Raw genomic sequence first — 23,646 nt, 5'->3', positions numbered from 1 at the left:
GTTTTCTTTACTAGCTGGGGCTTACTTCAGTGTACAAATCTTTACCTGTCTGCCTTATGAAGAAGAATTTATATGCTCCAGGACAGCTGCTTGCTTCACTAGGTCTCAAAGGTGCATTTTTCTCTAGTAGTCTGTTTCTGGCCAGAAGGATCTTCAAATGCTTCCTTTTGAAAAATAGAACTATGCTGTCTGGTTAGGTGGTGCTCCAGACTGGAGCTGTAAGTGAGATTACCTGGTTGCTCAGTAGAGTAGCTTTCATACAGTCTGAAGAAGGACCTAATCCGTCTTTACTTAGACAGAAATTCTCTTCAATGCTAAGTTTCTTAAGATACGAGAGGACGATGTCTGCCATCCAGTTTTGAATACTGTGTTGATGTAGACCTGGCACACTGTCTGGAAGCAGTTTAAAAGGCATAAAACAGAGAAAGCTGCAAGGGAGATGCAGGATTTAAGAGTGTTGATCTTGTGCACAGTGCACCATTTCAAAAGAGAAGTTAAAGAATACAGATTTACACAAAGTGGTGCCTTTCAGGTCTCTCTGTCACATACTTGGAAAAGTTTCTCTCATTTCATACTTGGCTATGAATCATTTGTTCATGTTATAACTATTAATATTAAAAAGGCAGGCTGGAAACTTGAAGTAGTCTGTTCTGTTAAGCTTTATTGAACATCTTGACTACCATAATGATGGTCCCCTCAAAATTTGGTTTTTAGCTCTGTTTAATAAAACAGACTCATTATTTTTACTGATCTACTTTCTTACCTTGTCAACTTCAAATGGAAGGCAAGTGATGGGGCTTTTGTTATAGAAGATTGAACATTAATTTTTTTAAGGAAGAAAATGTCAGAGTAATAGTTTGTTCATTTTGAGTTAATATACCATGTTGCAATTGTAGATACCTATTCTGGACTGTGGTGCTCCAATATGTTGTCAAATTATTTCATTATCCAATATAGATATGGGTTGCCTTTAATGCATCACTCTTTTCAGAATTACTGGGCTGCCAAACCTATAGTGAGTTATTTTTGCCTCACAGGAAACTCAGAACCTGATGAGCAGATAGTGCTTCTCCCTTGAGCTGAAATTTGTGTTCCCGTGTTCTTATCTTGAATGGTTTAGCCATTCTTCAAAACAGCAACTTTTTATAAACAGTATATATTTCAGTACCCAATACTTTCTGCTAAAACAAAATACCTGCTTTTTTAAAATTAGAGTTACTTCAGCATATGTTAATTACTGGATATTTTGGTCCTTCATGGAGAGACTTCAAGAGATCACATCCATTTTCAGTCAGACTTGCAAAATGAGTAAATCTAACCACTATAGTCACAAGAAGCAACCAGCCACCCATGGGTATGACCCTTTCTTGTAGATAAATGATTTTTTAGGTAGCCACTTCTCTTGCCTGGCATTCTTCAGTGTGACAGTCTATCGGGTTTAGACAGTTTCCTTCTTTTCATGGGTCCTTGAAGATGCAGGGGTGAATTAGGCTTTCATATGTAATAAGGCTTCCTGATAAATCCATGGCTGGAAGAGAAACCTGGCAAACCACCTAATATTATTTAATATTAATTTCAAGTGTCAGTTACTCTATCTGGTGGCTGTCGCAGGCTCTCTGTTCTGTCACTCTCCTAATCTTTGTCTTTTCAGGTGATTGATACTGTGCTGTTTCCAACCAGTGATTAAACAGCTGTTTGGCAAGTTTTGGTGTTCTGCAGTGTTGTTGAGCTGTTGAATTTGCCTTTAGAAGATCAGGCATTCTTACTTGCTCTTGGTCTTCTGCTTTTCTTGACCTGCCCACTTTAGTATTCTGCTGCAAGTAGCCTGAAAACATGAGACTTACTGAACAAATGTCTTGTACCCTGCTAGAAGTTTGTATTGGTGGCCATATCATATCCAGCTATAAGCTAGAGATCTGTGCTAAATCCATGTCTTCTTTGAAATACTAGATTTCCACTGCATTCTGCTACCAAGTAAGAAAATTATTTACAGAGTAAAGCAAATACTTCAAAATTTTAAATATTTCTGTTGCCTGTATATGCTGCAGCTCATAAGTTAAATGCCTAAATGAAAGTCAATTTCAAATATTCTAGCCTGCATGGAAAAGAATATCTGACTTGGTTTTTATATTAGAAGCAGTTGAGGCATAATAAGTATTTCTTTGAATTCTAACTTTAGTTGCTTTTTTGTTAGTGGTTTTAGAAGAATTCTACTTCTTAAGTGACTTGCCCAAATACACTAACATAAGCTAAAGTGTAGTTTTGTGATTCTTTCTGGGATGTGCTATTTGCCTTCCTTCAAAAGCAGAGGTTCTTTGGTTGTTCTTGACGTTGGTGATCAGTAGTCAAGGAAAGTTTAAGCTCAAAGATTCATGCTTTCTAAAGTAAGCTCACAGCAGACATTATAACAGAGGGGCAGTTTTTACAAAGAGATGAGATGTATCTTGCAGCAGACTTGTGTAAAGTTTTTTGCCTGTGCTTCAGTTTCATTCCTGAATATAGGGCCTCAAATGGAACAGTGGGAAACATTTTTGGCTCAGACTATGGAAAGTGGGTTTCCAGGCCAAGCGGTTAATGATTGCACCAAAGTTATTCAAAGTAAGCCTTCATTTGCAGAACTATTAGCTAACACAGTGACTGAAATGGCATATAGGAATATCCTGCTGTTACAGTAAAACAGAAGGTTGTCTGGCTTGTGAAATGCCTGACTTTCTGCAAACTTTCAAATTCATGAGTTTCTCAGAAGAAAGCTGTTAAATGAATCTCAGCAAAAAATGTGTTGGAATGAGAAACTGTGTCTCCAATAGCTTTTTGTACAAGACTGAAACTCCATAAGTGATTAGCTTACATTTTTTAAAGTGGGAGACAAGATAAAAGTGATTTTTGTTCCTCTGCCCCCCTGTCCCCCAGTATTGCTTGAGGGAAATTTGAACTGATGGGCCTTAGACATTGACAGAGCCCAGGCAGCAAAGGTTTGGTTAACTGTTAAACTTGTTCAGAGGGAATACAATTTGAAGAAAAATTCAGCAGCAGGACTGAGAGGAAACTGTCTGCTGATTGCTGAAGATGAGACCAGAAGCTGTTAAGTCAGTGTGCTGGCTGGGTGCTGCATAAATAATTCTTGGAAGAAGGCACATAAGATTAGCATTTAAAACTACTAAAGTAATTCAGTAGTCTCCTACCTAAGGGAGCTTTTGTTCTGTTGTAAAAGGCAATGCTGTGTTCTCAGAAGGTGGAAAATCCAACATGAACCCTGAAACTTCTTGTTAAGAATTCATATTTTTCACAGTCAAGTCTCCTGCTTGTGTGTTTGGTTTGCTTTCTCATCTGCATATTAACCTCACCCTTTTTATTCTCTCCCATTTATTTCATAACAGGACTTTTTTGCTAATCTAGATAATTAAAAAACCAACCAAAGCAAAGCTTCTTAGCAGAAGGGTCTCATCCCCCTTCTCTCACAAGCTGTTTTGTTCAAAGTATGACTGACATGCTTTATCTGTATTAAAAAGACCTCAGAGAGACTTCAGGTCTTACCATACAAGAGAGAAGGCTTAAATGTAGGAATACCTGTTCAGACTTGCTCATGTCATACAACTTAGTATCAGGTGTAAATTGTACATACAGCTTTTACAGAGATATGTTTTGGGTTTCTTGTATTCATTCTATCAATTCTAGATTTAAAACAATGTGTTTACACCAGAGACTGTATGAGTACGATGTATAGTTATTCTAAGTCTGCTAATCTTGAAACATGAAATCACTGATGATTATACATGTAAATTTACAGGCTGTACAGTTTAGGCTGTAAACCAAAGTCTGCCTAAATTACATACAAGAAAAGCCCATAGCTCCAATTCAGGTGCTAAAATTAGAGTGGGTTTTATGAAAGTGGTGTCCATTTTCAGCAGTGATCTGTCTAGTTTTGCAATTACAGTAGACTCAGGCACTTTGAAAGTCTTAGATGTTGCATGCTAATTTTCAAGTGAAACAACTTGTAAAATTTTCTGCTCAGTACTTGATTGAGAATATATGCATGCACACAGGCTGAGTTCCAGCAGCACTTCTAGGCCAGTTAGCACCCTTACAAACACTGCTGCTATTTCTCTATATCCCAGCAGTAACAGCATCCCTGTTAGGCTAATGTGCTTGCAAGGCGAAATTATCTTAAATCTGTTGAAGTGTATTAAACAAAACTTCTGCAGTCTGAGAAGGACTTTGGCTTCATAGAAATGTGTATTTCTTTGGAACTCCAAATGAGTGAGGTGTGAAGGTGCTTCTCCATAACTTGCTAGTGTTTCCTAACTTTTGCTCACATTGCCTTGAATGTTCCTGTTTTTGTAGGGAACTAATACTTGAAATTGCTTTTTAAAAAATATATTCCAATATAAGTGAAGGTTTACATTTTACAGAAGCACAAGTATCTTAAATTTTCTTAGCCTTGCTATAGCTTTGGGAATAGTACAACTTGGCATAGATTCAAGAAGGTAAGGCAGGCATAACACTCAGCCAATGAAAGACTGGGTTTGTTGTTTCCTATTTTATTGTTTTGGCACAGTAAAAACATAGTTGCAAATGCCAAGATTTAGGGGTTTTTTTTGAAGAAATAGCAGGGGAAAAAGTGTCTTGCCAATGCTGACAGTTCTTCAGAAATGATGGCCTAGTGATAGATGGAAAACTGGCGTTAGACCTTTTCCTTTTCTGTATGGCTTTGTGTTGATATGACTGTCACTACTTTCACTACTTCTTTGTTCATTGCATTAACCATGTACCTTTAGTTTAGCAGAGAAAACCAGGGAGATGATGGCACATTGCTCTGAGGACTGACTATGCATATAAATACCTTATTTCCTGGCTACTTCTGCACACATTCCAAAATCAATAGAAGATGTTAAAAGTGCCTGTTTCAAGCTATAGTGGGATTCTGTGCAGTTTCAGGAAAGCAATGAGAATAATTTAGGCCAGTGTAAAATGCGGTAACTTCATAGTGCCTTCATAGAAATACTGTGGATGTATTTCAACTGGAACTTGGGCTCTATGAAAGATAATACAGGTTTTGGAGTTAAAGGAAATTATCTGGAAGCTGAGTCAGGGTACAGTAACTTTTATGGTAACGTCCTTCTTGACAGTTCTTCATGCTGCCTGTTATTCTGCTTTTGGTGTAAATACCAAAACACACTTTCTGAGCAGCACATGAGATTGTATTGCTGTAATTTGTGCATATTATTAGTTCTGAAAATCATCGGGGTTTTTAAACTTCTTTTGAAGGAGAAATTTGTGCAGAGATTTTTTCCATATTTTTAGTGGAACCTATGAGAATTACTGTACTGCTATGACTGCTTGTGTAAATGTTGTTAACCATAAGCTGGTGTTTAGGTGATTTTGTTTTATATAATGCAATAATAAATAGATCAAAATAAAAGTTTTCATTTTACCAGGGGAACATGAATGTGGCAGCTCTGTTCAAAGAAACCTTACCGTCCAGGAGGCAGCTGCATATTTAAAAGTAAGCAAATGAGTTATTTTTCATTGATTGTATAGAAGATCTGTGTAAGTTACAATTTGCAAGGCCTGTTTTTGTATCTACTGTATTGACTAAAATTTGACTTAGTATTGAATAGTATTTGGAAATGATCAGAACTGATGACTTTAGTACATACTACATATGATTTTTATTTGGGGATGTAGTGAGCATTTGGGGAGAGGGAGGGTAAAAGAAACAGAATTAATGACAATGAAAGTGTAGCAAGTAGTGCTTCAGTGACATGCAGGGCAGGGCTTTTTCGATGGAAATAGTTGACCAAGATGAAAAGAATACATTTATAATACTCAAATATATAGATGCTTCTCTGAAAATCACTGTTTTGGTTTTTGAGACTTAGTAGAAAGGGATACTCTTCCATTCTTTGTGGAGAATGGTTGATGGGTAGATCTGTGCAAGTAGCCTGACAGGCAGCAGCTGTTTGGAGAGGCTATTCATTGACGCTTTAAATAGAAATGGTCAAAAAAAGGCCTTTTTGTTAATTTGATCACTGTGCAGTATTTTGAAATCCCACTCGCTGTTATTCCCCTGCCTCACTCCCCAAATAAAAGATGACTCTTGCCTTGTCTTGATAGCTGTAGGGTTTATTTTAGCCCATGCTGGTGTACCCTTCAGTGGAAAAGTACTTGAAGCTTTTAAGAGGCAGAGAGTGTAAGATTCTTTGATTGGATGGGGAGGAGGTAAACTGATGTATGTAATATACAAATGTGTAGAAATTTTATGTTTTGGCAAATGTGTATGTAATAGACAAAAAGGGGCAATGCTTTAGAGCATCCCAAAGAAGCTGCTAACACTGGTTTATGGTTTGGCAATAATAATCTATATCAGTTAAAATCAGTCCATTGTGGAAAAAATTAAGGTTATGCCCTAGAGCTGATTGTCTTGCCTATCTGTTATGCTGAAAGAATGACATAACTGTTCACTGTTACCATAACTGTTTTAGCTGTGCTAGAAAGCTCAAGTTTAATATGAAAAATTGTTGCTTTGTAGGAAGTCTAATTTAACCATACAGCTTCTTTGCAGAATTTGTGTGTTCACTGATAAAATTTTCAATACTTTGGTCTCAAAGGTAAAATAAAACCATTACTGTCTTTTCTTAAGTACTTATGCTTGGCTTCTAAGCCAATGTGAGGTTCAGAGGAAAGATGAAAATAAAACTTTTTTGGGACTGTAATTTCAGATACAACAGTTACTTCCATTTTCACTTTTCTCTTTCTGCAAAAGAGCATGCAAGATGAGCTATGGAGAAAACCTTAGCTCAGATAGCAGTGAGTGTTATCCTATTAGAATGAATATAAAATAATTATTTAAAAGTCAATGCAGTGATGTCAGTTCTTGATCTACAAATCCTGGATTTTTTTTCAAAATATCTGTTAAAACTGTATTTACTCAAGCTTGTTAAAAAAGAATGGAGCATGGAACTGCTTTCATAGGAGGCGTTTCCAGCAGAGTTCAGATGCAGTTGAAGTTTCACTCTCGGAGTAGATTTCCAGCGATCGCCGCCTAGTGGCTGAATAGTTTTTTCTTACTCTAGAGTTGTGACTAAAACAGTGAACGTGGCTTGGCTTTTCAAATACTTCTGAGTTTGAGGGATGCTGGTGAGTCTGGGAACTGCTTGTAGCACAAATATATTTACTTTATGCAGTGAACACGTACTGAAAACCTGAAGTATCAGGAATGAAACAATATAGTTTTAACTACTGCTCTGTATAGTATCTCAGTTTTATTTGCATGATAAGTCCCTGGTTATTTATGAAATTACTGATTAATATTGTATTTTGACAGAATTTAGATCCAGAATATGAAAGTGTACTTAACACATCATTACAATGGATCTTGAATAGTGGGGAAGATGTTGGCATAAAGTAAGTGGTGTTTATTTCTTAATTTAATTTCTTCTAAGAGAATGTGTCCTTTTTCATAAGTACTGTATGTTTTTGAATAGGTGTCTCAGCAATGACCCTAATGAGATGGATGTCACTAACGTGACAGATGTGAAGTATCTGGAATCCACTAGTCCAAAGATGTCTTTCAGGTGTCGTTTTCGCCGTGCGTTTGTTAATGTAACTCACAGATTATCAATATTGCTTTGGGGTAAGTTAATAAAACAGTCAACCTTTTTTTTGTTGTAACTCCTATTTATCTAAGTGCATGGAGAAAAGCAAGTTTAGAGAAAGTTTTTATTCAGCCATAAAACTTAGAGTTTCTGTTCATATCTTGATTAAATTAGGGTTTGATATGCATTTCTATTGCACCACTGTATTTTCACACTGGTTGTTATCATCTGCTTCTGTAGTCAGCTGAACATATTCTTTGGGAAATCTTTTTCCCTGCCAGAGCAATATCTTATGGCTTTCAAAAGTTCCATGTTGAACTGACCAGAAAAAGCAAACTGTTCAGTAAAAAGATGATAGCCTTAATTTTGAGGATATTTCACTGTTATTCCAGGAAGTTTAAAAAATAACTGCAAAAAAGATGATCTGGAGTACTGAGCTGTTCTTAAAACAATAAATGTTTTTCTAGAAGTATCTGCCCTTTCAAGTGGAAGAGTTTGTTTTCAGGCAGCAAGTACAGTGTATTTCACTAGTTTTGGAATGTACAGTGCTTGTTAGATAGTCTACTTCTGAAGTATGCTTTGTAAACTCTGTTAAATATCCAGTGCTCTAATACTGCTTAAAGTGTATTATGCATGTTAATGCAGGTGTAGCAATGGTCTGGGGAGTCTTACACTACATGAAATACCGCTGGGCAAAAGAGGAAGAAGAAACAAAGCAGATGTATGATATGGTGGTGAAAATCATAGGTATGACATGTTTAATTGTGTCTGATATATCTGTATCAGCTTTGTATAAGCTTTCAGAGTACTGTTAATTAATTCAGATTTCTTCATGTTTAGTTGTCATACTGTTAGAGTTCTTGGTCCAGTGTGATCTGTGTGTTTTATTTCTCTTTAAAATACCCCATCCTTTAAACCTAATCAAAGCTTTTGACATGAAGCTTGTAATTTGTGAATTACATCAACATGGCTATAAAGTTGCCATTGACTTGATAGTTTTTTGTCCTCCTGTTGAATACAAATATAAATGTGATGTTTGTTTACTGAAGTATAGTGACTTGTTGTTTTCTGTATGTGTTTTTTCAGCTAACTTCAGATAAAATATCCACTCCAAAAATGTGTGGTAGCTCTCAATACCATCCTTAATGTTTTTTTCATAGAAAAAGCAGCTTTTTAGTTAATTACTTTTAGCAGGAGGTTTTTTGGCAAAATAGTATGCACAACTGAGATCTGAAATCCTCTCTTTCTACTTGAAGCCACAGTATTAGCAGTAGGTTCAGTTTGTAATCTTTCTGTTTGGAGTCTTGTAGTCTTGCTTAAGTTGTTCTATTACTTTCATTTATGGTAGTCACGATAAATACAGAGATGGTAGAGGAATCAAAACTGTTCTGTTTTAACCATGTGCCTACCTTTTTTGTCTGCAAATCAAGTTTTGTTGAGGTGGAAGGAAAGCACTTTATTTTCAAAGATGGCCATCTTTACTAACACTTAAAAAGTACCAGTCAAGAGTAAATGTAAGAACTGTCTTCCTTTACTTCAAAGTTACTTGGGATACCTAGATACGCTGTTAATTTGCCTTAAGAATGTTTTGGAAAAAACAATGATTCAAAATGCCAGAAAAACCTAACTATTGAAATCAGGAAGAGTGTTCAGAGTAGGTGTTAATTGCCAGAAGTGATAGTTTTCTTAATGTTTGCATGAGCTACAAGGTTATCAGTTTGGTTTCTTTTTTTTTTTTTTTGTCCTCAGATGTTCTAAGAAGCCACAGTGAGGCGTGTTCAGAAAATAAAGAGTTGCAGCCTTACATGCCAATTTTGCATGTGCGTGATTCTCTAATACCACCTCAGGACAGGTGCGTTCTCACTAGAAGTACTGAAAGGGGGGGAAAACTTGTAAAAATAAATTGGTCAATTAACTTAATTTCAGATAAAAATAACTTAATTTCTTAATAGATTGCACAGTGTAGTATTTTGGAGTTTCCTATTGATACAGATGGTAGGAAAAGCATTGGATTCTCTTACATTGGATTCAACTATGCAGGTTGTTGTTATGCTAACTTTGTGATTCTTGTTTCAATTTTTAAGGAGGAAGATGAATAAAGTCTGGAACAGAGCAGTTGACTTTCTTGCAGCAAATGAATCTAGAGTTCGCACAGAGACACGAAGAGTGGGTGGTGCCGAGTTCTTGGTCTGGAAGTGGATGCAACCTTCTGCAGCATGTGACAAAATTTTAGTGATACCATCGAAAGTGTGGCAAGGCCAAGGTACTGAAGATGTATTTTGCAGATATAATTGTCTTAATTCTGCATCTAACTTAAAAATGGTACTCTGTTGCTTGAAAACAGGCATGAAAGACTTGTTTTCTCTCTTGCATTTAGGGATTGTTATAAACTGTTAGTGCTACTTTTCTATTATCTTGTTTTATGGACTTACTTTTGGTGCATTGTGTCTGCCTTGTTTTCAAGGGAAGGTAGCTTTTTTGTTGTAGCTACTGCAGAAATATGCAGTGGCTATTCAGCCGAAGTGAGTTACTATTTTTTTTTTTTTTGTGAATTTAAAAAGAATACTCTTTAGTTGGTCAAATTCTGACATGCTTACACTTACTGTTACTAGTGTAATTGGTTGTGTATGACAGCAGGTAAATTGTGTCTTGCAGACTTAGATTTCCTACTGTTAAGTTGCCAGTAAGCTGCCTAAAGACAAAGTTAGGGGGAAGAGATAATTATTTTAAAAGGGAAATTGCCAGGACAAAAGACTTCTCAATTAGGAAAATGTGCATTTGAAACATCTAATAGTGTTAGATGTTCTATCTCTGTCATAAATGTTTTTCTACACAGCATTTGTTTTTCAGACTCTGTGGTTAGCATTTGCTTTAATAGAGAAGGTAGTTTGTCATACACGGATTTTTCAGTGGTCTGTCACTTTTCAGTTCTATCATGAAACCAAATGGCAAGAATTTAATAGGTTTGCAGTTTTATGTCTGCAGTGGTCATATTTTCCTGGTTTGAAAAGCCTTTCTTGGTTTTTCTTTCTGCTTTTCTTCATGTTAAGCTTCAGGTTTTGGTTTTCTCTTTTTTTTTTGTCAATGAAAAATTGAAACTATAGGATTTGAATTCTGATTTGCAATTTTAAAAGAATGGTCATTTCTATCTCTGAGTGTGAAAGTAATATCATTATATACTTCTCAAACTTATACTACTGGTTTTAGCATTACATTTCTCATTTTAAATAATTCATTGGAAACGAGGGCTGCTTTTTTAAAAGTACCACATGAATGCTGCTGCAGGCTTGAGGTTCTGTTTGCAGTAGTAGTAATGTGACATTCTGCTGTGACAACTGTATTGCTGAATTTCTCAATTTCTCAAAGTTTTCTTGAGTGAAATGTGTATGTGAACTTTATTCCAGGAGTTGTGGAACCTTTTCTTTCCAGACATTGTACATTAGGGATGTGCAAGTGCTTTAGTTGCAATACAGAAATGGTGGGTTTTGTCAACAGCTGTTTCTCTTCCATCTCTCTAGTAGTGCCACGATTGAATTTCAAGCACTTAAATTGAACACAGCTTCTGCAAATCATATATGTATTATAAATCTGAATCTTCTACATATTGTATTGTTCAGTGCAGGCTGGGAAACATCATGCTCTAGTTACAATTTGCAGCTCATTTGCTCTCAGTTTTTCTTGTCCTGTTTGACTGCAGTATAAATCACTCCATGGCATTCTGTCCTGTATTAGAAATGGGATTGGATTCTGCTCACCTGGAGAGCCCTCAGTGTGTGATAGCTCAGGTGGTGTTTTGCTACCTGTAATACACATTCAAGAGTGTAAACAGAACAGTGGTCTCCAACACTTCCTAGAAAGACTGCTGTAGTAGTATTGATATGCACCATCCCAGTCTGAGCATCTGATAACCTGCTTCAGCTTCTTGCAAATATGGACAGAATAACTTGATCTCTCAGCTGTGGCTGTCATCTGTATGTCGCTTAGAGAGTATGTACTACAACTTCCTGTTTCCTATTGCATAGGATGTATCAAAATCCATTCTGTTGCAGTCCTTTTAATTGCAGTTTTTCTGATTTCCTTGTTATGTTTGAAGTTTAGTGAAGATCTTTGAAGAGCTGAAATTGCATACTTTGGCTCTAACAGAAGGGCATGGAAATGGGGTGCCTGAAACTACAGTGGGTTATTTGGGCTCATATTATTTATTTGGACAGTCAGCAGGCAAAGGCAATTTTCACATGCAAAGGCTCTTTCTATTTTGCACTCCTTGTGTTCAAATGACTGTTGGAAATAGTTCTGTTGCATAAGTCTCGTGCTTTTTGCCCAGCTATTTCTTTCCTGATGTTAGGAATTCTACATGTATGTGTCACTTTCTTTCTTGGAAGTATGCATTAACTGGAATTTAAGTTCGTACTCCAGTTCTGATGTTTGAATGTATAAGTTCATAAATCTAGATACTCTTCAAGACTGCTATGCCCTCAACAGACTCAGCATATAGCAAATCATAATGAATTACTGGGTCTGAATCTTGTGAATAAATTTCAAGCTTGCAGTTTTTTAACCATCTGAGATGTGGTAGTGTTCTGTAGCAGAGAACAATACTTGAGCATGTGCAATTGAAGAAGAAACCCTTTTCGGAAAGGCCTGTCATCATTTTACAAGGGTATCCATTAATGATAGTGTACATTTTAACTCTTGGGACCTGTAGCTTGCCTGAGATCTAATGCCTGCTGTCTGTTAGCAGTGTGTTAAAGCATCACTGTGACATTTTGTCCAGTTCTTCAGGGTGCAGCCTGTGTTTTGACAGTTTAGTTTGTTTTTGTTTTTTTTTTCTGGATCAGAATAAATTCTGGTGCCATTCCTTTGAAATATTACCTACTGGACACAGTAGCTGTATTTGTTAAAAAGAAAAGGGTAGGTAAGCTAATTGTAGGGTGGACAAATGCAATGTTTTGAAAACAATATACAAAAGAATAGTCAATTGAGAAACAATCTGGATCATGCCAAGTGATTTAATTAAATCTCACAGTGGAGAGAACCCCACAATTCTAGTGTGTTCAGTTTGCTTTTGAAAGAACAGATACAATTGTCCTATCGCACCTTTGATAACTGGAACTCTGAAGAAAGCTAGGTAGGCAGGGCTGCAGTGTAGCTAAGCTAACAGTACAAGCTAAAGTTCCTTGACAGCTCTGGAGATGAGATAAAGAGGTTCTCTGAAGTACCACGTCTAGGGTGATATTTCATCCTGCAGTGTGGAAGACAACCTGTTACCTTTTGTGAATGACACCCCTCCTCCCCGGCTTGTGAGAACATAATCCTTTCTCTGAACAAAAACAAACAAAAAAAACCCCAAACCACAATTATACTCTGAACTATTGCAAGAAAACTGGATTTCATGCTGCTTGTAAAATTCAGTATCCATCCTGTGTTTGTCTTCTATAGCTGAATTAGCTATATTAAACCTCAATTCAACCATACTTTTCTCTTTGGTGATATTAATTTCAGCATCTTCCATGTGTAATAAAGAACATATTGTATAGAACATGATGTATAAAAGAACATATTTTCAATATTTTCAGGTAATTGTTTTCTTTTTTTTTCTTGCCTTTGATAAGAAGGGTTAGTACTTATTAAATTGCAGTGATCCATGGCTTAACATTGAAAAAACCTGGTTTTAAGAAACATGGCTACCTATATTTGATGCAAGTATTCAGCCTTATCAAGTTCATCAAATTTACATCTAAAGATCTTTTGGGTTGTCTTGTAACCCATGGTGATGATACTTGGGAACTCCTTTTGTAATAATATGCTAGTAATTCAAGGGGTATAGAAAGCTGTACTGCAATCTCTTCAATGGTCATTTTGAAGCCAGTGCAAGAGATACTTCTTCCATCATAGACAGTAATAAAGGGGTTGACAAAAGCACATGTGTTTAGCTGCTGCTGCTCTTCAAATCTGGAATGATAGTGATATTCAGTTTAAGGTAGTAAAATAATGTACATTATGAATTAAATAAAAAGTAGCTTCCTTTTCTTGAAAGTGCTCGGTAATCCCCATGGGGAATTTATGAAAGTCCTGAGTTTTTTCCCACCAGTGGCTTACTACACAAAGTTGTGTCTCTGCTTCCCTATTTCATCTCTACCTTTTCATCTTTGTCTTGTAAGCATTACTCCTTAGACCTATGTAGAAAAGGATGTGAGATACTTAGTTAACTAGTGTGTAGCTTATACTGTTGTCCTGCAAGAATGTTTGCTTATGCCCTTATCAAGAATATTTTGTATGCTCCACACCAATGTAACTTTTCAAATAATCAGTACTCTATTCTGAACAGCTTTGTCACTGAAGCAACTTCTTTTAGAGGAGGGGGAGAATCAGTTGTTACAGATGTGAAATTAAGTTCAAGAGACATCACTTAACTATGCCGGTTTCAGTTTTGCTGTGTAGGTACAACATTAACTTGCCTGTGTCTTCTCTACCCTCTCTTTTTTGGTGCCATTTCTGGTATACATATTAAGGGTTATTATTGTTCTAGCATTAATTTCACACTTCACTGATTTCCATGTAATTTTTTTCCCTTATACATGAAAAGCTCCATCTAAGTTGCAAAAGTTACTTTTAATTTAGCATGATTTTGAGAAGTTTTTTTGAGAAAAGACAGAGTTCATCTTTATTTTCATATGCTGCACTGCCCTGGGCACACTTCCCTACTGGTAGGATGTTCCATTAAGTTAGAAGCACTTTAGTCTTGTGCTGATGGTAGGCTCTGGCTGAGGTTATCTCAGTAAGCACCTGAGATCTTCCAGTCAAAAGGACATCAAAGTTATTAGAAACTGGAACAGGCAAAGAATAGTTTATATAGGTAACTACACTAAAAGGTGAATTCCCCATTTAGTTACTTTTGGATAGCTCAGTGGTTTAACTGCTTCCATAAATATCAGTATGGAGTTTTTTTAGTTCATAAACAGCTTGCAGAAATGTTGATCCTCTGGGTCTAGGATCTCTGCAAATAACCTCGCTATTCTTTATCCTTGGATTAAAACCATGTGCTGAATAAACCTAGTTATAAACCATCAGCACATAATTTCCTCAACCCCACACCTTTTCAGGTCCAGGTCCATGACTAGGCCACCCCAGATCACCTTCTCCAGTATGGTGTGGTGCCCCAGTGTACAATATGCTGGTGACATTTCACCCCCCCCTTGATCTGCTGGAGCCAACCTCCATAAGTAAGGTAAGTCCATGTATTTTTCAATGTTGCTTAGTTCTGTAAAGTTTTTATTGTATACCCTATGTATAATTTTTAATAAGGGGCAAAAAACTTTACAAAACCATGTGCTATTGAAAAAGGACTTGTCCTTAAACTCTAGGCAGCTTAGAGATAGATGCAGTGTCACCAGCATACTTAGAAATCTCTTCCCAAGACAAAAACAGACAGTTATTACAGGTGTTGGTGACTTGCACTCTGTGTGCATGTATTCTTAATAAGAACATTTCTAGTTATTTGGGGAACTTGCAGTAGGTTGGATATTAGAATTGGAGGTTACCTTTTCTAATTTCTAGTTGGTAATTATATTTCATTTGTCTTGAGAATTTACATAAGAATAAGTTTTTCTACGCAGTATCTCCAGGCAGTGAATTTTCTCTTGGTTAGTGCTTGTCTTTCACAAACTGTGTCTTCCACGTGACTTAATTTTGTCTGTGTGACACAGTTTTTGTTTGGGTGGCATACAGAAGAGCAGCAGTGTTCATGTATTTTGGATGTACTTTCAAGATTTTAAAAGATCAGCAGTAAGAAGCACAGACATCTGCCCACAACAGGCACTTCTGACCCTTGGAATATAACATCCTGAATATGTTAAATTTTTCTAAAGTAGAATTGCAAAGGAGAAGCATTAATAGCAGTTTTTTTGTTGTTGATATTTTAATCTTATGTTCAAACTCTTGAATCTACTTAGTCTTCAAAGTAAAATTTCCTTCAAGCCTTGAAAGCTGTTTTACTAGGCTATCCCCTTTCATTTCCACTGCTGATTTGTTGGCCCTTCTCAAGGTATGGAGCTGCCTTATCTGAATCTGAAGTGGCCCTTGATTCCTTTTCTCATGGTACAGTCTTCTCTTGGGACTCTCACAAGTCGAACTTGTGAACTTTAGTGAAGTTACTATTTATTTTAGGATTTCAGAATGTATTTTGTGGCACTGTTCAGCTTTGAGTTACTCTGTAATTTTTGATTTTCATTTTTCTTCTTATATCTGTTTTATCCTCTGGTATGTTTCATTTCAGATTTTTAGAAGCTTCTGATCATGTGTGATCATTTAGGGCTATAAAGGCTCTGTCCTTTTAGCGCATCCTTGACATGTTACTGCACTACAAATGTAATGCAACATCCATCTTAAGGTCTCCTCCTTATTTATTAGCCAGATGGGCAGCATATTGCCCCAAAAGTAGAAGAAATTAAAATTTCATCAGGCAGTTAGAGCTGTATGGTTAAATTCCAGTTCCAAAAGTTTACTCCAGGTGTTGTGTATATCTGGATTTTCATGGAGATGTAGTGCAAATCCTTTCTTTTCAAGTATATGTTATTTTTAAAAATATCCTGAATTCCTTCCATGTGGCCTGGATATAAGAGAGTGTCTTAAATGTAGAGGTTTTAAGTATAAAAAATTAAGCAAAATATGGTATGTTTCTTCAGTGTGGTAGAAGACTGTGTGAAACTAATTTGCTTGAATTCTTTCATATATGAAATAAACTTTCTTCTGAGTAAAACTAGAAAGGTATTAATGTATAAAGTTGACATTTCTTACCTCAATGGCATTATGCCTGTAAATAATTAATATTTAATTTATTTTTCTTTCTAGCATTTCATCTAGATAGAAGAAATTCACCCCCGAACAGCTTGACACCATGTCTAAAGATTCGCAATATGTTTGATCCAGTTATGTAAGTAAAAGCAGTTACCTTGTCTGTATTTCTGCATTCTTTTGGAAGAGTCCATTTCTTACCTCTGAGAGGGGTTTGGAAGAAGTGAAGAAACTTGAACATGTTGAAAAAAACAGGTTGTAAAAAAAAATGTTTCTCTTAACATCTTTGAGAAGACATAAAAAATCTTAACAATCTGTCTTCTGTCCTTCATTGTATTGCTCTGTGTCTTTGGCTCACTTCTTGAAGGATGTGGCATATAGTCAAACTACTTGGAGCAATGACTGATCTTTATCCATTAATTAAATTTGTAATGTTCAATTGTATCAACTGACAGAGGAGACTCCTGTGGCCTGACAACAGATTGTAAGTTTTTAAAGTATTGCTCAGCATTCTGGAGTATTTGGACTGCTACAAAGCTTGCACAGTTTGCATTTAAAAGACTGAATTTAAATCGCTTTCATGGCACTGTGACTGTCTAATTTTGAAGCAAATGGATTTTTGTAGTGGGAGCAAATTAGTGCTGTGTAGTGGCTTCTAATGCTCATGTCATTCTCATAATTCTGAAGTATGTACTGTGTATGAATAAGTAACAAGCTTATTTAATGTACCAAAAGCTAAGGAAAAATAATTAATTTTTTTTGTAATCTTTTAAATCTTCATCTACTCCACTTTTCTGTAATATCGCCTTTGGCTGTGGACTAGATTGCGGTAGGAGTTGGGAACTAACACATAGGTTATGCCAGATAATCCTGTCTAAGCTTTGAAGTCTCTTTGTCCACTGTAAAGAGATACAGGCACTCCAATAACTTCTCTGGAGTAAATTATTCCTTAATGTGATTATACAAGGGAAAAATACAGAGGCTGTGTCTTACAAGGGTACATGTGAGATGCTACCTCAATAATACAACCTATTGATTAGGACAGGAAGTAGGGGAGGACATCAGCGTATGGACACAAGTGATTGCCAAGTTTGGATGTATTTATTCAGCCTTTTTTTCTAGCCACACTTAATTAGTTTAATTCCTTGCCTTATTAACTGAAAAGCTGTTAGTTAATTTAGCTGAAGACAGTGTTACCTCTCACATAGAGAAATACTCCAAAAACCTTTTCTCAGTGTCTTTAAGATTTAATGTCTGGTCAAAGACACCAGCTTCTGTAGCTTCTATAATAATTTTCAGGTTGGAGTAGGGTGAGCAAGACTGAAATTTCAGAGGTTGTTCTTGAAGCAAATTGATCCTCCTGTAGGAGGATTAAAACATGAGATTTGTAGAGAATTTTAAGTGATATCAACATCCTTATTGTAGATGCTTCAAAGGAGACTTTGTGAGCTGTATTGGTTAGTCTGAGTGGTACTGAAATAAGTCCATTCCTGAAGCTTCACTGTAATATTTATTGGTATGTGGTATTGGCTATTTTCCTGTTTCAGAATGTTAGCAGTTCAAAATGTCTGCTGTTAATGGAACTAATTACTGAGGTGTTATTTTTGTCATAACAGTCTCCCTTTTTAGCCTTTATCTTTGCTGTAAGTTTCATTGCTTTTCAGTACTGACCCAGTCCATGCCCAATAGGTGCATTTAAAAGCCCCAACATTTTTAGACTAGGAGTTGTGTTTTGACACTTGTCTTTAGTGCCCATGTCCAGTCAGCTATTTGGAACATTACAACTTCTAATACATTGAATTTTTGTAGACCTTTTCTTTTGGAAGCTGACCTGGCTCCATTACTGGACTGCTGGATTGCATTCACAGTGGGATCCAATTCCATATTGTACTTCCTAGTGCATTCTTCTTCTGTGAGCTGTCTTTCAGAGGAATGTTGTTTAAGGAAATAGTTCTTATCATACCCTTGTAGTTATCTTAAAGAAAACACAAATAAAAATCCAGAGCCCTCAGTGCAAGACAAACTGTATTATTAATCTGCTTGTGTCATTAGAGGAAGGAGGCTTATGTTCTTGTTCCAGACCTGAAAGGGATGAATGCTTTCATCCATCTAAAACCACCCAAAACACAGAATGTACCAGTCTCTGATTAGATTGTCAAGTATTGTTTTGACGTTTGCTGTGGGTACAAGTTATGTTTAACAAAACTAGTTTTAGCTGCTCTTACAGTGACTGTATACTGACAATAATTACTGAGTTCCTTTCAGTGATTACACCAGTAGCTGTTAGAAGCAGCCCCATGAAAAAGGTCATTTTCTTGGCTTGAGAATCATCTGGGAATATAGTGGTTAACTTTTTTTATTAATATTAGCACAGCACATAATCACCTCTCTACTGCCAAAAGTCAGGGAGGAATCATATCAAGGGAACAACTTGTCCAACTTGTTCACTTGTACATTATGAACCCTCGCATCACAGCATCAGACTTTGTTGTGTGTTCTAGACATTTACTGTGCAAGGCAGAAACATGTTTTTTTAACTATCAGTCTAAGCACCAGTTGGATAGGCCCATTTTAGGACAACACCCCACCCCCCAAAGAAGTTACTTCTCTTGATTTGTAGGGTTGAATTTTCTAAAGTGGACTATGGGAGCCAATTTATGGTGTATTCAGTAGGAAAAGTATTTAACCTGTCCCAGAGGCATTTACCAGAAAATTATGTAAAGTTACAGCGAAACCAGACTCAGTAGGGAAGTAGGAGAATGTTGTGACTGTTTAAAGAATTACATAGTCCCTTAAATTTTTCATTGTTTGCCTAGGGAAATAGGTGATCACTGGCATCTAGCAATTCAAGAAGCAATCTTGGAGAAGTGCAGTGATAATGATGGAATTGTTCATATTGCCGTAGACAAAAATTCACGTGAGGTGAGTGTCTTTCCAGTAACATCGTCATACTTCATCCTTTTCAGCTGGACTGGCAAAAAACCCAAATCCCTCTTTCTCTTACTTAGGGCTGTGTGTATGTCAAGTGTCTCTCCCCGGAGTATGCTGGAAAGGCTTTCAAGGCATTACATGGCTCTTGGTTTGATGGTAAGGAATGAGAGTTTATAATAAAACATGAAATTACCCATGGGTGCGGAAGATGGGGGCAGTTTGAGTTCTTTTAAATGGTGAAGTATTTGGTATCTAAAGTATTGAGCAGTTAAAAAATTAAACTAATAATTAGTAAACTAATTTTGATGTAATGAAATATTTGTGTTTTACATCCTGAAGCAAAATGGAATAATACTGAACTAGAAGGTTTCTCTTTTCCTGTTTCTTTGCCTCGTAGGAAAGCTGGTAACAGTAAAATACCTGCGACTAGATCGGTATCATCATCGTTTTCCCCAGGCTCTTACTTGTAACACTCCACTGAAGCCATCAAACAAACACATGAACTCTATGTCACATCTGCGTCTTCGGACAGGCACAACTAACTCTCAGGGAAGTTCCTGAGAAAACTTTCTACAACTGCTAGGACTGTTACTTGCAACAGGAATGTTCCTGTTCGGCCACCGTCTTCCTTTTTTAGTGCTTTTTGTATGTAATACTTTAAAGAATTAAATAAAAGTTCGAACGTTCCAGAAGTCTTGTTTCCAAAGGGACTTAGCAATGAGGCAGTAATACTGAGCTGACAAAAAAGGAAAAACAAGTTGTTTCACGAAGTTTTCTGGGGCTATAGTAAACCAATGCATTTAAGTTTTGCATGAGGAATACCAATTTCATTATACATTTGCAGATGTGGTGACGTATTTTTGCACCAAGAAGTGTTTTTGCTAATACAAAAGCATGGAGAAAAGAAGACTTCCTGTATTTCCATAGTTTCCTGTGAAATAATCTTGTGGGTATTTTGTAACAAGCAACCTACAGTTCCTGATGGTGAATAAGTTAAAAGAAAATTCAGTCAATATTAGTTTTTTGTTGCTATATAAAAATCTTTTTCTGCAGCTGGGGTATGGGGAAAGTGAATTTGGCATTAGTGGTTGCATATCAATGTGAGGGAAGATGAACTGATTGCGGATGTACTGGGTTTTGTATATAAATGTAAATGCTGGTGGTGGCAAAAAGGGTTGTGTTCTGTGAGGATGTCTGCGTCAAAGCAGCAAATAAGCTTCCTATTTTATTCAAAACCTATTGTTTTATATGGTTTTGGCTGTACCATGACAAGAGGCCAAATACTTAAAAGTGTTGGATACAGGTTAAATATCTTTTATAGGTTTTATATAAAATACCTTACTGATTTTGTGTGAAAGGTCTGATACCAATTGTAATGAATTCAAATTTGTGAGCAATAAAGAAGCAATTGGCAGATACTGGAAAAATATTTTGTGAAAAGCTGTATTTATTATTACAAGTGTCAGGGCTGTGACAAAATACCATTGGATTAAATGACATTCCCAATATATTATAACATGTTTTAATTCTCCATTTATATGTTAAAATTTAAAAAATCCTTCCTTGCAACAATTTTGGCTCATGCAAACTAGTGCAGCTGACAGTAAATCTTGTGATTCCAAGCTTGTAAATTTACTAATGTTTACCTAGAAGTACAAAATTGTTGCTGAGAAGCTTAGTTGCAAATCTAAGATTATTGGCTTTACTAATCCCCACTCCTACAACCATTTTACCTAGTTATCCAGCTGAACATCCTGTAGGAGGTGAGACTGGAAGCACACCAGTCCCACAAATTTTACTGAAACTCACTTTACTTTGTAGATATGATGGATCTGCAGCATGAACTTGCACAAATAATGCACGTTTTTCTTACAGTTAAGTAAACATGATGCACACTATTCTGCAACAGGAAATCCTATTGTGCCTTACCTTTGTGCTTTTGTGGGCACCATGTTTATTATTGGAGAGTTTGTTAACCGAAAAATTTTAAATCCTCGGTTTTATGTCTCAGATGCTAATGAATGAGTATATATAATATATAATCAGCCATGCAGAATTCTACTTACCAAGGACAAGTACATATTTTTGATGGGTAAGTGGATTGTGCCAGGTCTGGTAGATTTTTGATGAGTTTTATTATATACATATATGTATATGTATAATATACATGTATATGTATTATATATATGTATATAAACTAATTTTGTTGTATTTGATGTGCATCATAGTGATTTGTTAACCTGACCTTAGTGACCCCATCTTGTGACCTGTTGCAAGAGTGAATGTAAAAATAGCTGTGGCATTTTAAAAGGTCGCCTCGATGCAAATGCATCTATCTTGCTTCTAAGATATATTTCTTGTAAACACTGTACATTTTAATTGTAATATGTACTATTATGCAGCTTATTTTACCTTAAACTGTTAAGTTGACCGATATCCCTTCCTGCAAGACAGGGGAATATGTATAATATCTGAACATTTGAGAAAAATCAGATGTTTGTTGTAACTTGTCACCCTATCCTGTAAAAACAAACAAAAAACCAAACCAGACTCGAATTAAAGGTTTATTAGGGGTTTTTATATGTGTCTCACCTTCTAGATATTCGGGTGTCTCTGACTCAAATGCTTTTCTTATCTGGGGTGGAGGGGGAGATTGATTTGTAACAGCCATGTAATTAAGTTTTAGTATTTGTTAGGATGTGAATGGGTGCTGCCATGAGCTGACACAGCCGAGTTTCACTTAACTGTCAGCTGGACTTTTGTCCTGATTTTGTTCACAGGGAGTGCAGAGACATTACCTTGCTTCCTAAGTCATGCCGTGTTGTCTGCCCTGTTAAAGGACAGGGCTGAAAAGCCTTAACCTTGTGCTTTCAGCCGCTTTCTTGTACTTTGAGGTACAAGAGTCATGAACGGGATTTTGGTAGAGTAACAGAAGAGGTTGGCTTTTTTTCCTGCCATTATCTTGCTTTGTTTGAGAATTGTTTTAGTGACAGGTTGAAGTTTTGGGGGTAGGAGGAACAAACCAGGGTCTGTCAGTCCATTATTTACATATACGCGTCGCGTGAGGAAGGGGAGCAGGAGGAGGAAGTTCGATGTCGTTCAGTTCCCTCCTTTTTGGAAGCTCGGCAGGGTGGGCATTGAGCGCTGTGGTAGTTTCGGGGCCGGTGCTAACGTGAGGAGCTGGCTCGGGCTGGGAGCCGTGGGCCGGAGCCGCTGCGGCGCTGGCAGCGCTGTCCCCGCTGCCGGCCGGCGCCGCGCAGGCAGCTGAGGGTCACGGCAGCGCCGGCTCCGCTCGGCCCGAGCGCTCCGGCCGGGGCTCCCTTGGAACCGCAGGAAGGTCTCTTTAAAGGGGCGCGAAGCCGCTTCCTCGGCCTGCCCGAAGCGCACCCTTTAACCCTTCGGACAGGGCGCTTCGGCCGTTCCGCGGCGGCGGGACGGGGCAGGGTCCCGGCCGCCTCCCCGCGCTGCCGGGTGGTGCCGGGCGTGCGGCGGGAGTCTCCCGGCTCCATGTTCATATTTGGCGTTGGCCGCCGGTGCCCAGGAATTTCCCGTCATGCTCCCCGGGCGGCGGGCCCGTCACTGCGCTCCCGCGGGGCGGGGGGGCCGGGGCCGCTCGCTCGCTCCCTCGGGCCGCTCCCATGCGCGCTGCGCCGCCGCCGCTGCTCCCCGCGCTCTGCCTGGCGCTGGCGGCCGCCGCAGGAGCCGCAGGTAGGAACCGCAGGTAGGAGCTGCGCCCGGCCCCCCCGCCTCCACACCGGCCCCCGCTGCCGTGCCGCGGGGAGGGCGGGCCGGGGGCTGCGGCGGGGGCGAGGGGAGGAGCGGCCCCGGCGGCGCGGGGGGGCCGGGCCGGGCCGGGCCGCACCTGCCGGGGCTGCGGCGGGAGCGGAGGGGAGCGGGTCGGTGCTGAGGGGGACCCTGCGGCCCCTGCCGGCGGCGGAGAGGGGGGCTGGGGTCGAGGGTCGGTCCCCCGTGTCACGGAGCGAACCTCTGACAGGGCTCGTCGCCCCCGCATCCCGGCCGCAGCCCGGCCGTGCCGTTCCCGTGGCCGCCGCAGCGCCTGGACCCTGGCGCGGCGCAGGGCTCCGGGTGTCCTGCGCGGTAGCTGGAGCTCCTGACTCGAACGGGGCGCACAGCAGAATAGCTGGCGCGGGGAAGCAGCGCTTGACCAAGTGCGTAACGAGTTCAGTTCAGCCGCGATCCTCAGCTCGGTAAATTGTGCAGCGCTAGGTCAAAAAGGAGCTTAAACTTCACAAATGAGCTCAGAATTTGGTTGTGTTATTCTGAGGAAGCTCAGTGTGTTCGCTGACTAGGTTTGTTTGGTGTTATT

General features: G+C 38.3%; 2 protein-coding genes across 2 annotated transcripts in view; both read left to right on the top strand.

The window, feature by feature from the left end:
* The window catches only part of LEMD3 (LEM domain containing 3), a 39,462-nt gene extending 19,458 nt beyond the window's left edge, over window positions 1–20,004 (top strand). The window contains exons 4-13 of the mRNA XM_058022782.1: window positions 5,436–5,503; window positions 7,325–7,404; window positions 7,485–7,633; window positions 8,241–8,342; window positions 9,345–9,447; window positions 9,680–9,858; window positions 16,446–16,527; window positions 19,205–19,310; window positions 19,397–19,475; window positions 19,717–20,004. Of these exons, the coding sequence (XP_057878765.1) occupies window positions 5,436–5,503; window positions 7,325–7,404; window positions 7,485–7,633; window positions 8,241–8,342; window positions 9,345–9,447; window positions 9,680–9,858; window positions 16,446–16,527; window positions 19,205–19,310; window positions 19,397–19,475; window positions 19,717–19,880 (1,112 nt within the window). The 3' untranslated portion in view covers window positions 19,881–20,004. The remainder of the gene's footprint in view (window positions 1–5,435; window positions 5,504–7,324; window positions 7,405–7,484; window positions 7,634–8,240; window positions 8,343–9,344; window positions 9,448–9,679; window positions 9,859–16,445; window positions 16,528–19,204; window positions 19,311–19,396; window positions 19,476–19,716) is intronic.
* Window positions 20,005–22,826: 2,822 nt separating this feature from the next.
* Window positions 22,827–23,646, top strand: part of MSRB3 (methionine sulfoxide reductase B3) — an 81,963-nt gene continuing 81,143 nt past the window's right edge. The window contains exon 1 of the mRNA XM_058022726.1: window positions 22,827–23,027. Within this exon, the coding sequence (XP_057878709.1) occupies window positions 22,827–23,027 (201 nt within the window). The remainder of the gene's footprint in view (window positions 23,028–23,646) is intronic.

This window comes from Melospiza georgiana, chromosome 4 (genome assembly GCF_028018845.1).
Source record: "Melospiza georgiana isolate bMelGeo1 chromosome 4, bMelGeo1.pri, whole genome shotgun sequence".
NCBI classification, from domain to species: domain Eukaryota; kingdom Metazoa; phylum Chordata; class Aves; order Passeriformes; family Passerellidae; genus Melospiza; species Melospiza georgiana.
This window is presented reverse-complemented; position numbering and strand designations above follow the sequence as displayed.